The 15,140-nt window shown below is 51.1% G+C and overlaps 6 protein-coding genes across 6 annotated transcripts; 3 read left to right on the top strand and 3 right to left on the bottom strand.

Moving 5' to 3' along the window:
* Positions 1-391: 391 nt before the first annotated feature.
* On the top strand, positions 392-2,154 carry codA-1 (Choline oxidase; the record flags this gene model as incomplete). The annotated part of the gene is made up of 2 exons (XM_032033373.1): positions 392-635; positions 746-2,154. 2 exons carry the CDS (start codon positions 392-394, stop codon positions 2,152-2,154), a joined length of 1,653 nt encoding a protein of 550 aa, XP_031887337.1.
* Positions 2,155-3,394: 1,240 nt separating this feature from the next.
* CGGC5_v015827 (uncharacterized protein) lies at positions 3,395-3,904 on the bottom strand (the record flags this gene model as incomplete). Its single annotated transcript, XM_032033372.1, has 1 exon — positions 3,395-3,904. The coding sequence occupies one exon, from the start codon at positions 3,902-3,904 to the stop codon at positions 3,395-3,397; it is 510 nt and encodes a 169-aa protein (XP_031887336.1).
* Positions 3,905-4,571: 667 nt separating this feature from the next.
* Positions 4,572-4,990, bottom strand: CGGC5_v015826 (uncharacterized protein; the record flags this gene model as incomplete). Its single annotated transcript, XM_066153323.1, has 2 exons — positions 4,572-4,625; positions 4,688-4,990. The coding sequence occupies 2 exons, from the start codon at positions 4,988-4,990 to the stop codon at positions 4,572-4,574; spliced, it is 357 nt and encodes a 118-aa protein (XP_066007295.1).
* A 3,193-nt stretch (positions 4,991-8,183) lies between these two features.
* Positions 8,184-8,872, top strand: CGGC5_v015825 (uncharacterized protein; the record flags this gene model as incomplete). Its single annotated transcript, XM_032033371.1, has 3 exons — positions 8,184-8,426; positions 8,513-8,667; positions 8,749-8,872. 3 exons carry the CDS (start codon positions 8,184-8,186, stop codon positions 8,870-8,872), a joined length of 522 nt encoding a protein of 173 aa, XP_031887335.1.
* A 2,522-nt stretch (positions 8,873-11,394) lies between these two features.
* CGGC5_v015824 (uncharacterized protein) lies at positions 11,395-12,657 on the top strand (the record flags this gene model as incomplete). The annotated part of the gene is made up of 2 exons (XM_032033369.1): positions 11,395-12,259; positions 12,314-12,657. 2 exons carry the CDS (start codon positions 11,395-11,397, stop codon positions 12,655-12,657), a joined length of 1,209 nt encoding a protein of 402 aa, XP_031887341.1.
* Positions 12,658-13,521: 864 nt separating this feature from the next.
* fsdC-1 (Trans-enoyl reductase fsdC) lies at positions 13,522-14,622 on the bottom strand (the record flags this gene model as incomplete). Its single annotated transcript, XM_032033368.1, has 1 exon — positions 13,522-14,622. One exon carries the CDS (start codon positions 14,620-14,622, stop codon positions 13,522-13,524), a length of 1,101 nt encoding a protein of 366 aa, XP_031887340.1.
* Positions 14,623-15,140: the final 518 nt, after the last annotated feature.

The raw sequence follows: 15,140 nt of genomic DNA, 5'->3' as shown, positions 1-15,140 counted from the left end.
GCCTGCACCGCGCCGGTACGAAGAGCTCCTGAGGGGCCAAGGGCCAAAATTTCTCAAGACAAGGCCGGACGGTAAGGATGAACCAGCTTCCAGGTGTCCAGCTGCGACGCCGACCTCCGTTGATAATAAGCCCGTCGTCCGCTGTCGATCGACACGGATCCTATCCAAGCTCCCTCCTTCCTCGGTGTATCCTCCAAGGCCCAGAATTCCCCAAATCTCACCTCAGACCGCCTTCGAGCCGAGACTCTTAGCTGTACCACCCCTCCATCTCATCTTCATCCTTCGTGTATAACTCAACACCTTTCCCACTCTCTCAATCACTCCTCCTGCACACTCTGGCCGGGCGCCTTGTTCTGAATACCCTCGCATTGTATCCTACCCTTCCGCCAACATGACCACCACTCAGCTCCCCATCTCCGACGTCGACAGGTACGACTATGTCGTCGTTGGCGGCGGTACCGCTGGCTGCGTTATCGCGTCGCGTCTCGCCGAGGCCCTCCCCCAGAAGCGCATCCTCTTGATCGAGGCTGGCCCCAGCGACTTCATGGACGACCGCGTCCTTGACCTGCGCAAGTGGTTGAACCTCCTCGGAGGCGAGCTCGACTACGACTACGGCACCACCGAACAGCCCATGGGTAAGCTTCCCCCTCCACTCGCAATCTCACGATAAGCTCTGCGCTGGGTTCGTCCCATCGTGAGCGATTGAATGTCAGGACAAAAAAAGGCTCACACCAATTGCGCACAGGCAACTCTCACATCCGTCACTCCCGCGCCAAGGTCCTGGGTGGCTGCTCATCACACAACACCCTCATCTCCTTCAGGCCCTTCGAGTACGACTTGAAGATCTGGCAGTCGCTGGGTGCTCACGGCTGGACCTTCCACGACTTCATGCGCGTCATGGACAAGCTGCGCAACACCGTCCAGCCCGTCCACGCCCGCCACCAGAACGAGCTCTGCCTTGACTGGGTCAACTCCTGCTCCTCCGCCCTCGACATCCCCATCCTCCACAACTTCAACAAGCACATCGCCCAGGACGGCGCTCTGAAGCAGGGTGTCGGTTTCTTCTCCATCTCCTACAACCCCGATGATGGCCGCCGCTCCTCCGCCTCCGTCGCCTACATCCACCCCGTCCTCCGCGGCGACGAGAAGCGCCCCAACCTCACCATCCTCACCAACGCCTGGGTTTCCAAGCTCAACGTCAAGGGCGACACCGTCACTGGTATCAACCTGACCCTCAACGATGGCTCCAAGCGCACCATCACCGCCAAGAAGGAGACCATCCTCACCGCTGGTGCCGTTGACACCCCCCGCCTCATGCTCCTGTCTGGTATCGGCCCCAAGCAGCAGCTCCAGGACCTCGGCATCCCCGTCATCCACGACCTGCCCGGTGTCGGTGAGAACCTCCAGGACCACCCCGAGTCCATCATCATGTGGGAGCTCAACCAGCCCGTCCCTCCCAACAAGACCACCATGGACTCCGACGCCGGTATCTTCCTGCGTCGCGAGGCCCCCAACGCTGGCAGCAAGAAGACCTTCTTCAACCCCGACGGCATCCCCGACGGTGACATCGCCGATGTCATGATGCACTGCTACCAGATCCCCTTCACCCTCAACACCGGCCGCCTCGGCTACGACGAGCCCAAGGAAGGCTACGCCTTTTGCATGACCCCCAACATCCCCCGCCCCCGCTCCCGCGGTCGTCTCTTCCTCACCTCCCCCGACCCTAACGTCAAGCCCGCCCTTGACTTCCGCTACTTCACCGACGAGGAGGGCTACGACGCCGCCACGCTCGTCTACGGCATGCGCGCTGCCCGCAAGGTCGCCGAGCAGGCCCCCTTCAAGAACTGGATCAAGCGCGAGGTCGCCCCCGGCCCCAAGGTCAACACCGACGAGGAGCTCTCCCTCTACGCTCGCCGCGCCGCCCACACCGTCTACCACCCCTGCGGCACCACGAAGATGGGCGACGTCCGCAAGGACCCGCTCGCCGTCGTCGACGAGCGCCTCAACGTCAAGGGCCTCAAGCGGGTCCGCATCTGCGACGCCGGCGTCTTCCCCACCATCCCCACCATCAACCCCATGCTCACCGTGCTTGGTGTCGCCGAGAAGGCCGCCGAGTTCATCATCCAGGAGGCCCAGGAGACTGCCCGTCTGTAAAAAAATCTATCATCATGTGAAAGCGGATATATATGAGTGTGGAAAAATGTTATGCAAAAGAGGAGGAGTCACATTTCTCTCAGAAAAGCATCTTGTTACCAAGTATTTGTTTTAAGTTAGAGCTAGCTATCAGGCATTATACCAATGATATCACGACACGAACATTTATGGCAAACAAATAATCGTTCTCATCAACATCTCCGATTTGCACTGTATGGTTGAGGAAGCATGAGCATGACTGTCGTCCTCCGAGACACGCTACGCAAAGCCGAGGTTGAGCAGAGCCCACATAAATCCACCGCGATCGAGGGAGCATGAAAGATTTTTCTGTTGAATAGGAAACGGGGATTTTTCGAGATGCGGAAATAAGGGGATTTTGTGGATAAGTATCCGCGCGATCGCAAAAGGTGCATGGAGATCTAGGGGCCCGGTTTTCTACGTGTCGTGGAGATGGGGGGGCCGCGTCGGAAGATTGGTCCCGAGATGCATGGCATCGGGCTTTTCTCTTGTCGGCGAGCTTCTGGCATATGCCGAGATGGGCTTTGATTCCAGGGAATATGTCCACAGGGTCGATCTAGGGCAGACGATTCGAGAGAAGAGAGGTAAGATTCTTTTGCTGGACACCCGGCCTTGATTAAATTCGGTGGGAAAGCAAAAGGCCAAGCTTTCCGTAAACTGACATGAAATCGACGATCAGCGGCCTAAAGACCCTACGTGCATGAGCGAACGGGCGCGAATCCTTCGAGCTTACTTGGGCCCTTGGCAACGTCTCTTGGATCTGGAGGGGATTTTGATGTACTTCCATTGGTCTACGGTTCTAGACCCCTTTTTTCTACAGATTGGCAGGCCATTCTTCCTGCTTTTAATGTGTGGAAGGGAAGCGGAAGGGTACCTGCTTGATTTGGATGGGTTGGGTGGGTGTGATTGGGCGGTGGGTGAGGCTGATGTTGGATTGCGGTGGCGAGGGAGGGGGGTGGGCGGGGAGGAGAAGTCCGCGTTCTTGGGGGTGGGTTACGTCGGTGTATCTTACAGAATGTTTGGTTCACTTTGAGCGTTCGACCATGTGGTCCCTAAGAGGCTCTGCGATGTTCACGCAGGCATCTGCGACGGATAATCATTCCCCTGGAGAATCATTGTCAGGGGAGTTGATTATAAGTCAAAGCACCCACTTTCCGGCCACCCCTGCATTCCGGCCACCCAAAAATGATGCATTCATAACAACCACCACTTTATTAATCAACTATCGACTGGGTATCTCTGCCACTATTATACAGCTTTCGGCCTCACTAGGGTAATCAGAGGCGCTGGATTCATGTGTATCATCGAGGGCATCGCCAGCCTCAATCTGGGCCTGCCGTACGTCGCTAATGGTCGCGAACTTCGTGTTTGGGTCGATGTGAACAGCCTTCCTCTTCCTAGTGATGCTATTGTTGACTTGGGCCTGGAGGAGCTGTATTTGATGCTGGGCGGTAGCCAACTCCATGGACTGCTCTTGGAAGCCTTTCTTCACCTTTCTAAAGAGCTGGCGTTGTGTGGCGATACTTTGTTCCAGTTGACTATACAGATGTAGTTGGTCGCCAAGGTCCTTCATCTTCCTTGGCGTAGACCACTCAACAGCAGAGGAACCAGATACCCATTCCTCGTTATCCTGGGCATTCTGGGCATCATAAGCACCCTTAGCCTTCTTGTTGAGTGGTGTTGATAGTGCTAGTGATGCTGATGATGCCTTGGGTAGTAGTAGGGAGCTCATAAGTGGCTTTGCAGCAGCAACAGGCCATAACCCAGTGTATTTCCAGCCACTCTTTATATTGCTTTCTGTTAGACCAGCAAGGCGAGCCTTCTGATAGCATGTTATGAAGTTCCTCTTGCCTATGATAGTTGAATCGTTCCACTGGGTGAGGTAACTAAGCTCCTTACGATAGGCTGCCTTGACAGGGCTGAAGACTGACTGATCAAGTGGCTGGAGGACATGGGAGGTATGTGGTGGTAGGAATAATAGATGGATGTTGTTGGTATAGCATTCCCACATAAAATCCGTTGTCGTATGGCTCCCATGCCCATCTAGGATTAGCAGTCTGACCTGGTCAGGTTGAGAGGGCCTAGTCTGAGGGAGGAAGACTCTTTGTAGCCATTCAACAGCAGTATCATCAGTAGTCCATCCATTTTCTGTTGCTGTGAATTCCCATCCATTGTATGGGTCAAGGTCTAGAGGAAACCACTGCTGTTGGACCTTCTTGCCCTTATATATAACCAGTGGATGCAGTGCCTTGCCAACAGCAGAGATACACTCGATGATAGATACCCAGGCTCGTGATCCAGGCTGCTTTTTCCTAACTGACTTCGTGGCAGCCCTTCCCAGCACCAGCCCATTATCCCCCTTGCCCTCAAGGATGCCAGTCTCATCCATGTTATATCGATTAGCTGGTTTGATGGCTGTGATGCGAGGCATCGCGAGATATTTGAACCATTGCCTAATAACCTCAGTAGTTGCCCCATTAACACGCCTGGAATCAATAGAGCGACTTCTCTGGACCTTGATAGATGGGTTTCTTCGCAGGAATCCATCCATCCATCGCTTGCCTAGGGGTTGGGTATCCCCCATGGCATGGAGGATGCGCTGGGCGAAGTCCTTCACTTGTTGATGGGTTGGTGGCAGCCCGAGGTCAGCCTGGATTTGCACCCAGCTGGCCAGCTTAGCCTCCTGGGTATGGGATAGTCGCTGGAGGTCCTCAAAGGCAGCTGCTCTCTGTTGGGCGCCTTTAGTCCGGTCTTGAAGTGTTGATCGTGGTACTCCCCATCGCTTGGAGGCATTGCGGGCCGATATGCCATTTGCCATATCGGCAAGGGCTTGGTTAATCTCATTTTCGGTATACTGAACCATTAAGTAATCAAAAAGGTATCCTGAAAAAATGATGGAGTTTGGATAAAAACAGAAAATGTTGTAGTAGTTAGAAGTAGGAGGTTATCTAGAAAGTGGGTGGCTGGGCGGCATTTTTGGGGTGGCCGGAATGCAGGGGTGGCCGGAAAGTGGGTGCTTTGACTTATGCTCTAGTGGCTTGTGGGTTGCACATTGCCTGTTGCCTTGCCCGTGGTATATATATCACGCCTACGCTCGTAACTGTTGTCTTGAAAAAGCAGCAATGGGTCCTCCAAATGCAGTTGGGTCCAAGCAATGAGTCTTTCTCCTGCACCTCGGTGTAAAGAGACAGGGAAGATACACCATACCTGCCTGACTGGGTGAGTTTGAGTCTGCGGTTCGACGGGTCACTGAGGCTTTCCTCCTGTTTGGATGGGCGTATTTGATGAATAAAGTTGAGACGGCGACGTTGATGGATGAGTGGACCAAGTCGGCTGTCACACAAGACGAGGGAGAGTGATGTGCGTAGGATCGCGGGTGAGAGCTATGGCTCGGCCCTGTTTCCTCACTGCCGCGACAGTCAACTATCATCCGCATGATTTTGTCGCATGTGGTACGACTATAGGGGCTTTGCGTCTTGACTTTATGTTTGCCCCAGGCTACGATGGTGCCTTAGTGTCTTGTCACGTTGCCGTAATTACTATTTAAGCCTATATTCAACAGAGTGATTCATCCAAGCCAGTGATGTCCAATTGTTGAGCCATACGCGAATAGCTCCGTTCCATCTGAGGATTTCCAGTGACAAAGAGGAAGGTGGGAGAAGATGCATTCAGGGTAAGTCTGAACGGCACGGAAGTGTCCTAAGATGATCTGTCTGTTATTCTGAAGAGATAAGTTTGGTACGGGAAGGTTGAAGGACGGTGAGCACTGGAAAAGATGTTTTGCGAGACCGGGAGGAAAGCTGACGCCGTTGGAAAGCGGACTGTACGTGTAGGTTGAACCTTTCAGCCGGCCCAACAAGACTCGGTTGCATCCAACCGCATTGGTGCGTATGCTATGATGACGAAGGCTTTCGGCTTGGTGTTTTTATCCGCCTCTGAGTTGCACGCAATGTAACACATTTTTACCTGCTGCCAGACAGTTGAGCCAGCCTAACGAGCTTGCAGTTGATTTAAAGCATCCGTTACCCAGGCCTCTGTCTAAAGGCCGAGCGAATGCGTGACCGTGGCACCGTTTCTTTACGCAACTGTGAGCGGAGTCGATCTGTGCCGGCTGTGGTGCAAGATACCGACGACACCTTTGAGGTGTAGCATAGTCTGATCTGCTTTGATGATTCATGGGGAATAACGGGCAGATAAGGAGAGCGGGCAGGACTCGCGGGTGACGGGTAGGAGTCTACGATGATGTTGTCAGATTTGCTCCCCTATTCGTGTTGTATCTGGCCGCTTGGGAACAAGCATGATAATAGCTTGCTTAAAAACGCAAAACTATCCGCCAACGCGTAATTGACAGAAGATGCCTTTCGTCAGACACATTGTTTTATTATATATACGTCTCGACACCCCATGAAGTGGCCCAGATCTGGTGAATGTCAGTGAGAAAAGGTGCTAGTGATGACTTGACTACGATGTTATGGTCTCAAGCATCAGCCTCCGCTCGTCTATGATGCCTTTGTTTGACACGTATTTAAGAAGATGATCTTTCTATTCATGAACCATCAGGGACACAATGTTTCAACCCGTTGCAACGGGTTGCAACGCAGCATTTCAGTGGGTACGGGCTCTGATGAGTCTTATGCTGTATCATTGACTGCATTCTACAGGTTGAGGCAATAGACACCAATGCGAACGCGGAGCTTGGCTTGATATTCCGAGAGTTTTGTTTCCGTATATTCGGGAAGTATATCCTCGAAACAGGGAGAGGGTAGGATGGCATGCTGCTCGGGTACCGAAAGTACCCAATGGAATGGGGACCGGGACGAGTGTGGGGTTGGAAGGGTGAAATGATTGTAGGAGCTTGAACCTCTCGAGACCATATTTGGTATCCCAGTCGCATGGATTGCCGTGTTGTGTGGTGTTCTTACTCATAGTAATACCTACTTGCTGTTCGGGCATTCTTCATAATAAATCAGCTCTAAGGGTGAACACGAGCTCACAGCATCAACAGCAACTGCGACGGCAAGGGCTCATCATTTGAAGGTGTATTGAGACGGAAGACTGCCTTCCGACTTGAGCGAGGCCCAGTGTAATGATTTCGGATCCCAACCGACGAAATAGTGTCAAAACTCAAGAATCATTTGGATACAGCGCATCTCGCATGATGTTTTGCGGTGAGCCTGGGAGTGGATGCCGTTATTCTGTTGCCTGGTGGTATCCACTATCCCAAACTTTACGATGACAAGGTAGGGATATTGAATTCAGCTTTTTCAAGGAAAGCAACGTACAAGAGCATAAATCATCAGCCTCGATACTAGCTTACGATAACCCTTTCTCAAGTACTCATCTGAGACATCTGTCAACCGCAAGAGAATGATTTATGCATAAGTATAGTCTGTAGACGTTGTAGACTGGATGTAACCGCACATGCGGTACCCGCTGATTAGGCAGAAGCCGAGAACCGAAGTCCCAAAGCCCTGCAGGGCTGCTCCGCTTCCGGCCCAGGCCGAAGTGGCATGCTGGCCGGAGGTCTTGGACTAAATGGATAGCAGCCTGTTCATTCCAACTCGTTCCGATATGCCCATTCAATACTCGACCCAGATTAGTAGCCACTGATTGGACACATTCGCAAACTTAGAGTTGTGATTTCCTACAGGGCTAACATGCTCGCCGGCTGACGTGAGGGATTGGAGTGGGTCGGCCCGCTCAACTTGATCCTTCAAGCGGACGAATACGAACAGTTCAGTCAACAACGTACATAGTCCGAGCTGTGAAGACGGATATTGTGGATAGACTCCAGTGTGGTTAATGGAGTTTTCTTCACCAAAGTCCCTTCTGAATGTTGTCTGAATCTAACAGAATCGGGAATCTCGTATGTGCTCACTTGAATGGGAAATATTTAAATATGCACTCGTGTCGCTCATCAGGTTGTAGTTCTTCTCTATTCCACAGACCACTCCAAGAACTCTTCAAAAATCATCAGACCGCCTTAATTCTTAATACTTCCAACAGCCAAAATGGTTAAGTTCACCGCCTCTGTTGTCACCCTGGCCATGGCTGCCGCCGTCACGGCCGCACCGGCCGCGTCCTCTGAGACGATCTTCTCTTTCGCCTCATGGGTCGAGGACATCATCGCCAACCCCGACACGGCTCTCAGCCCCGAGCAAGCCGTTGCGGCGGCGAACTCTGCCAGCGTTGTCTCCTCCGCCGGTGGTCTTACCAAGAGAGCTTGGTGCCCCGCCGATATGAAGGATGCTCCGGTACGAACTTTCAGATTAACATTCAGCCGGCCTTTCTAGAACCTTTTTCGAATCAGTTTCTAACGTAAAACTTTCTCTCTCTGTAGTCTGGAGATGCCGCGGCGTGTCTCAACGATCTCGCCCGCAAGGGTTCTGCTGGCACCAACTGCGTCGTCGCGCAGTCCGCCATCCAGATGTGCCGCATTGGAGGCGCTGAGCTCGTTGGCACTAAGGCCGAAGCCGGCACTTATACTGTGAACTGGTAAGTTGAGGCCCAATGACGGGGGATTCAATGATACCATGAGCCGCGTTTCAGCTCGGATAGATGCTGACTGATGTATAGCAACGACATTGCCCGTACTGGAGGCCTCATCTTCGACACATGCTACCGCGCCGACAACACCGTAAAGGGTAGTGAGTTCTGTATCACAAACAGCAACATCCAGGTTAACATCCAGGGCGTCTAAACGACTGCATCGGTGCTGGTGACAAACGACAGGATGTGTCCTTGCCTGAGGGTATAGTCGACTCATTGTCCTAGGGACGAAGTGATGATGAAAGAGAGTGGAATTCAGTTCGTGAAATTAGGGGAAACCAACGATGAGTTATTATATGTATGTACTACAGTGCACGAAGCTAGACTCGGCTTCTGATACATGCATCAATCAAAAAGATCGTTGTGACACCTCGCGGGTTGTAATCTCTTGCTGCAAATATATTTGATTGAAGCCAGCCGCCTCTTCAAGATGATACCCACAACTTGAGCTCTTGAGGCGTGCCTAGGAGTTTCCAGTTTCCTTTCAGAGGCTCCGTGCTATGACCACGGATGCAGACCTTGAGGCAGCAAGGGAGTTTAGACGATATCAACCTCAGCATCAATTTAGTGTGATGAAATGAATTTGAATTCAGAAATAATCGTCAAGAGATACTGGAACAGTCGTTGAGTACCTACCATCTTAGATTGTGGAGAGCGTATCGGCGATGCGGACATTTCAAAAGTTCCGCGGATGGCTCCGTCGGAGTATTGTAACGTAGATATAATTTATCCGTGATCAATTTCAATCTGACTTTTGCTTTTGCTTTTCCTTTATTGTTGAAATTGACCTGGTTTTCTCCGTGTTTGCGATGCTTTCGGATTTGTTTCTACACCCAATCGTGCTTTCGCATGTCTGACGGCTTGCCGCCGCTTGTCCAAGCCACCCTAGCCAGTTGACGCGTTTTCTACCGATGGGAAAGCAATGAGACAAATTCTTCAAGAAACCCAAGAAGTTTGATCGAGGCATGCAATCATACGTAATACTTTTGTCAACGCCAGAGCTAAAGTCGCTAACACTCGGTATCGGATCCATGGCGAGCTTACGGAGTTCGTTGGCAACAACACGTTGACAAAATGGATGCTATTATTCTCGCTTAAATGCAATTGAATGTCTGCAGTCGTCTCGCTTTTGGCAACACTTTTGGATGCAGCTGCGATTGCTTACAGAAAGAAGCACTGACTATTCGTGACAAACCCCAAGCTGCGGTAAATATTCTGAACAAGACGGCCATCTCGTACTGATGCAACTGTTCCAAGCCACTTTCATGGAGTTCCGGAGTTTATGGCAAGATCCGGTCTTCAAGTAGAGGGGTGCATAGCAGCGCCAGGTACGAGTCGGTCGGAGAATGCCGGCCAACGACGACCCGAGATAACCGATGGGAACGGACGGGTCAAAAATGCACACTGATTCATGTCTGAGGCACTTTCATTTATTTCACTTTCTGGAGGAAATTTGACACCGCGAATCAGGTCGATGAAATATCACATCAATTGCCGCTTATGGATAACATGAAGAGTCGGCAAGTGGGCCCTGTTCACCCGGATTGCGGCTGTTAACAAGCTTTGAAGACATAAGAACCACTGTCTTGGCCATCGTCACTGGGCAGTTTTCTTGACTTTCTAAGCTTGACTTTCTAAGCTCGACCAACATATCAGATAGCCTAAACAGCCATGAAGGTCTATCAACTCGCGGCTTTGCTGTCCTTCGTAAGAATCAACCCGAAAAGCCTTGATCGTTCATGACGGTCTAACATGTGGGCTTGAGAGCACTTATTTGGTGGGCGGAGTATCCGCTGCGTATTGCAACAACAGCCCATCTCTTATTTGGCAATGTTTGAGATCTGACAACTCCAACTCTGGGTACACCGCATCATGCTGTCCTGGAGGAAGTTACCAACAAGACGGCGCTGTGAGTATCCCATGCACAAACGAAATTTTGGTCAGACTCTCACAGGGGATTTAGTGCTGCACTGAAAACTGGCAAGCTTTCAAGTCTTGCTGCACGGCGCATCCTGGTTACTGGGCTGCTAATGGCTAAGAGCAATGAACTGCTGGTCTTTTGTTAGCCATGCGCTACATCTGACGGAGAAATTTTGCGTGGTCAAATGATGAAAGGTGCTGAGATGAAAGTCCAGGGCCAGAAGCTATGTGTGAAGATATCCGGTGAGCGGCGGACGAGAGAGCACTCAGAAGGGATCTCTGCGGACGAAGACCGTGTCCTTCTCGGCATCCGGTACCCGCGCGCCCCGAGCCTTTGATCATCAACCCCTGAATTATTACTTAGTAAACGGGTGTTTGCGTGCAAATTGAAATCAGCTCGGTCTTACAACGTTATGTCTTCTCCATTACTAATTCCGTGAACTTAGCATCAAGCTCAAATGAATTAGGAGCCACAATGATCACTCCGCAGACCCCTTGGCAGCGGCGACGAACACGATTTCAGTTTTGACGAAAGATTCTTGTCAAAACAGGGAAACATTTCGCCGAGTTCCTTCAGGGAGATGGAGTCGTGACGGGGAATCATTTGCAACTAGGCTGTAGCAACTGCGAAAACCCCCTTTCACAGATCCCTCATCATTTTCCTGGGTTGGATAAATCAGAGTGATACCTCCATCGTTTTTATCAAAATTCAAGTACTCTTCTGTTTATCTGTAGACTTTTGATCAGCTCAAGATGCGACCCTCGTCCCAAGTCTTCCTTCTAAGCCTTGTCGCTTTGGCAGGAGCGTCTCCCATGTCTCATAACATCAACACCACCCTCTTCAAGAACGTTGCTTTTACCCTCTCCAAAGGAGAGGCGGCGTCATGTGTTACTGGAGAGATACAAATTCCGATAAGTTTTGAGGCCGAGAAATGGCTTTTCGAAAAAACTACAGACTCCTTAACAGTCACCGACTTCGTTCTCAACGTCACCACGACCGACCCCAACCGCATTTTGGACTTCTCTGAGGGAACTGCCTTGATCCAGAAGACTTACGGAATTTGGGTCAAATACTGCGTTCCCTCGTCTGGCCTGCCAAGCAGTGTCGACAGAGCTGTGCAGATCCTCATTCATGGTGGTACGCTTGACCACACTTATTGGGACTTCGCCCCTGGATACAGCTACGTAGATGTAGCTGCCCGGGCTGGCATGGTCACTCTAAGCTATGACCGTCTTGGAACGGGCCTCTCCGAGCACCCCGACCCTCTTCTTGAAGTACAAACCCCTGCTTCCGTGGAGGTGCTGCATCAGCTGGTTACCATGCTTCGCTCTGGCTCATTCGGTCCCCAATTTAGCAAGGTGATCGGAGTCGGCCATTCAATCGGGAGCAAGGCAACTGAAGCGGTGATCTCAAAGTACCCTAGCGACTTTGACGCCATCATACACACTGGCTACGCATACGAGAATGCGGCTGGGGCTGGCAGTGTGGTTGCAACTGGACTTGGATCGCCGAAGGATGTTGACCATCTGAAACATCTACCTGATGGCTATCTTGTGCCCAAGTCTGCAGAGGGTATTCACATTTGTTTCTTCAAGTATCCCAATTTCGACCCCCAAAGTAAGTTGTCTTCACAAATACGGACAGAAACCAAGACCGGGCTGACACCAACAGTTCTCTCACAAACGGTCAGGCACATGCAGACTGAGTCAATGGGCGAGATGCTCATCCCGCCTAGCAGCTCTTTCTGGGGCAACTTGACTGTCACGAACAGCTATCGCTCACCAGTCCTGGTGATCCTCGGAGAGCACGACTACGTCGTGTGTGGGCAGTCTTGTGTCACGCCGCAAAATCTGGCCGCCCAAACCCTGGACACCGCGTATGCCAGCGCTGATCGGAACCTGAGCGAGGCGTGGATCTCTCCGGGTGCTGGTCATAATTGTCATACCCACTTGAATGCGCCTGACGTTTCGGCTAAAATGGTTAATTGGGTGAAGAACTTGGGCTGGAATACTTAATACTGCTGATCGGACCAGATGACGGGAATTAGTCGGTGTGGCTTTGTAGAGCTTTGCTCCATTGTGATCATTGCCAAAAAACGTAACTTCCAACAACACGGATCTTCTTCATAGCAATACCAAGCTCTCAACTCTAATTCGTGAGTGCCCGTGATTTATGGATCTAGGAAAATATTATACGATATTCCTTTTGAAAAAGGGGTCTGTTCTTGATGATAGGCTGATAGTTCACAAGCACACGCTGACTGCGAGAGTTTTACATGCAGGATGCCCGCCACGCCTCACAATATCAATGCATCGTTGAACATTTAAACCTTAAAGTTGCATTCGCTATGGAGCAGAGCGTCCGTCAGTGAATTTCCATCATTGTTGTGTCAGCAGGCTGCATGACTGCACATGTGAAGCTAATAAATCCGTAAATCCGAGATCGCAGAACGCATGGAGTGAAATGTCACTGATATGTAAGCGAAAGAATCATGACCTGAGTCTTTGCCTAAGCGGAGTCAGAACTGACGGCAGTATTCAGTAATTAGACCGTGCGATCCGCGGTCGCTACCAAGCTGACATTTCATCCGCCGCATCTCGGCCGAATTACATTAGCTGTCCGGCTGCCAAGCAGTCAGAGTAGTGGGGCATTTCAAAGCTGTGTCTTCTCTGTGTACCTCGCGACTTCGCTTTCCGACTTTCGGATCACGATCGCTTTTATGGTTTTGAATAGCATCGAGTCAAAAAAATGAGCTCCTAAGGAACTCGCACATCATAGAAGATCACGAATGATGAAATCGTAAATGGGCGTTTGGTGCATATATACAAATCTGAAAAGTTGCATTCTTTCCTAATCTTCTGGAATTGCTTCTAGCGTACTCAAAGAGGGTGTTCCAGGACAATCTTCTCGAAACTGACTTTTCCTGCAGCAGACCTTTCCATCGCTCCAATTCCCGCTTGAGCCCCCTTGACGATTGTAAGGCGAGGGATGCGCCAGCAATCTCTATGATGTTGGGCCAGCCAGTCCATCGCCACCCTTACTCGATGCGGAAACTCGGGGCTCTGAGCCCCTCCTATGAAATTCTTGTCACCGTGAGGTCTCCAGCACATGGCGTGCTTGTAGGCTGGTTCGTCCGAGACAGGTAGCACGGAAACCAGCTTTAGATCCTCGGTTCTTGATTCTTCTGCGACACAGCAACGTTTGGCGAGGAAAGGAGAGCTTTCTTCGAAAGGTGGACGTTCCGCTAGAGGTAACAGGGGATCGGCTCCAGCAACGACGGCGTCGAATACAACAGAAAGATCACCAGAATCAGTCTTCTTGGCTGCTGATTGAATGTCGCCTACAACTTTGGGGTTGCTGTAGTCAAAGCATTGGGTTGCTCCGAGCCCCATAAGCCCGTCGTGATTGCGTGGCGATGCTGTAACAAAGATCGAGCCAAATCCCATCGTCTTGGCAATCTGAATCGCTGCCATCCCAACTCCACTGGCACCACCCCAAATGAGAATCGAACGGTCGGTCGGTTTGCTTCCCTGAATGCCAGCCGCCGGAAACCCAAACTCGAGACAGTTGAGCAGGCCATCGAAGACAGTTTGGGCCACGAGTACTGTCGCGGCAGCTTCTGGAAGACCCATTCCCTCTGGCAACTTGAAGAAAGCCTGAGGTTCAGCAATTGCGAAGTCTTGGTGCGCTCCGAGATGCGCTGGCCGTTGATGTTGAGGTCTGTTCATACCGAAGACCACATCGCCAACGTGAAAAGGGGATTCGGGCCCGGGTTTGACGACAAAGCCAGAGAACTCATAGCCAGCGATAAATGAGTGGAGCCCTATGAGGAAGTGCTTCTTGTCGGCTGGATTGATGCCAGAGTATTTGATGTGCACCAGTGTATCAGCACCGGTTGGCTCGTAGGTATCAGATACCTGGCGCCGTGATAATTTGCCATCCTCTCCGAGCCAGATCGAGCTTCCCACTGGAGCAGCCATCTTGAGGTCGAGGACGAACAAAGGAGACGTAGATTTGACAGAATTTGGTACGCAAATTGAAAGGGCGTACACCAGCCGGAGATTAGCTTGTGTTTTATTTCCCAGAAAGCACATACAAGTTGTGGTGCCAGGCCTGCTCTAAGCAGGAGACTTGATAACGTTCTCATAGGTAAGTCGGTGTTGAAATCTATCCGAGTCAAGCACGTCTCGGTCGAAAATACCCGCTGAGATACGATGCGCGCACGACATCTGACATGCCGTTTCTCGGCGCTGGTAACAATTCACGGCGTCAATAGGGCCTAATTCTCTTTATATTATGAAGGAACATTGTAGCAAACGCGACACGATAAGATCGGAAGTTTCATTGCTGTCAACGCTGTTGTCAACCAGTGACCACCCCTCTCACTCATCTTCGAAAGCACATTAATTGTGTAAAGTCTGAACTATTTCTCACACTTGCACATTTCATTGATGGCATTCTCAGTTGTGATGAGAAACATGAAACATGTTGATGATCT

Source organism: Colletotrichum fructicola (assembly GCF_000319635.2).
Source record: "Colletotrichum fructicola Nara gc5 chromosome Unknown KSG_Nara_v1_contig10, whole genome shotgun sequence".
Lineage (NCBI taxonomy): Eukaryota > Fungi > Ascomycota > Sordariomycetes > Glomerellales > Glomerellaceae > Colletotrichum > Colletotrichum fructicola.
This window is presented reverse-complemented; position numbering and strand designations above follow the sequence as displayed.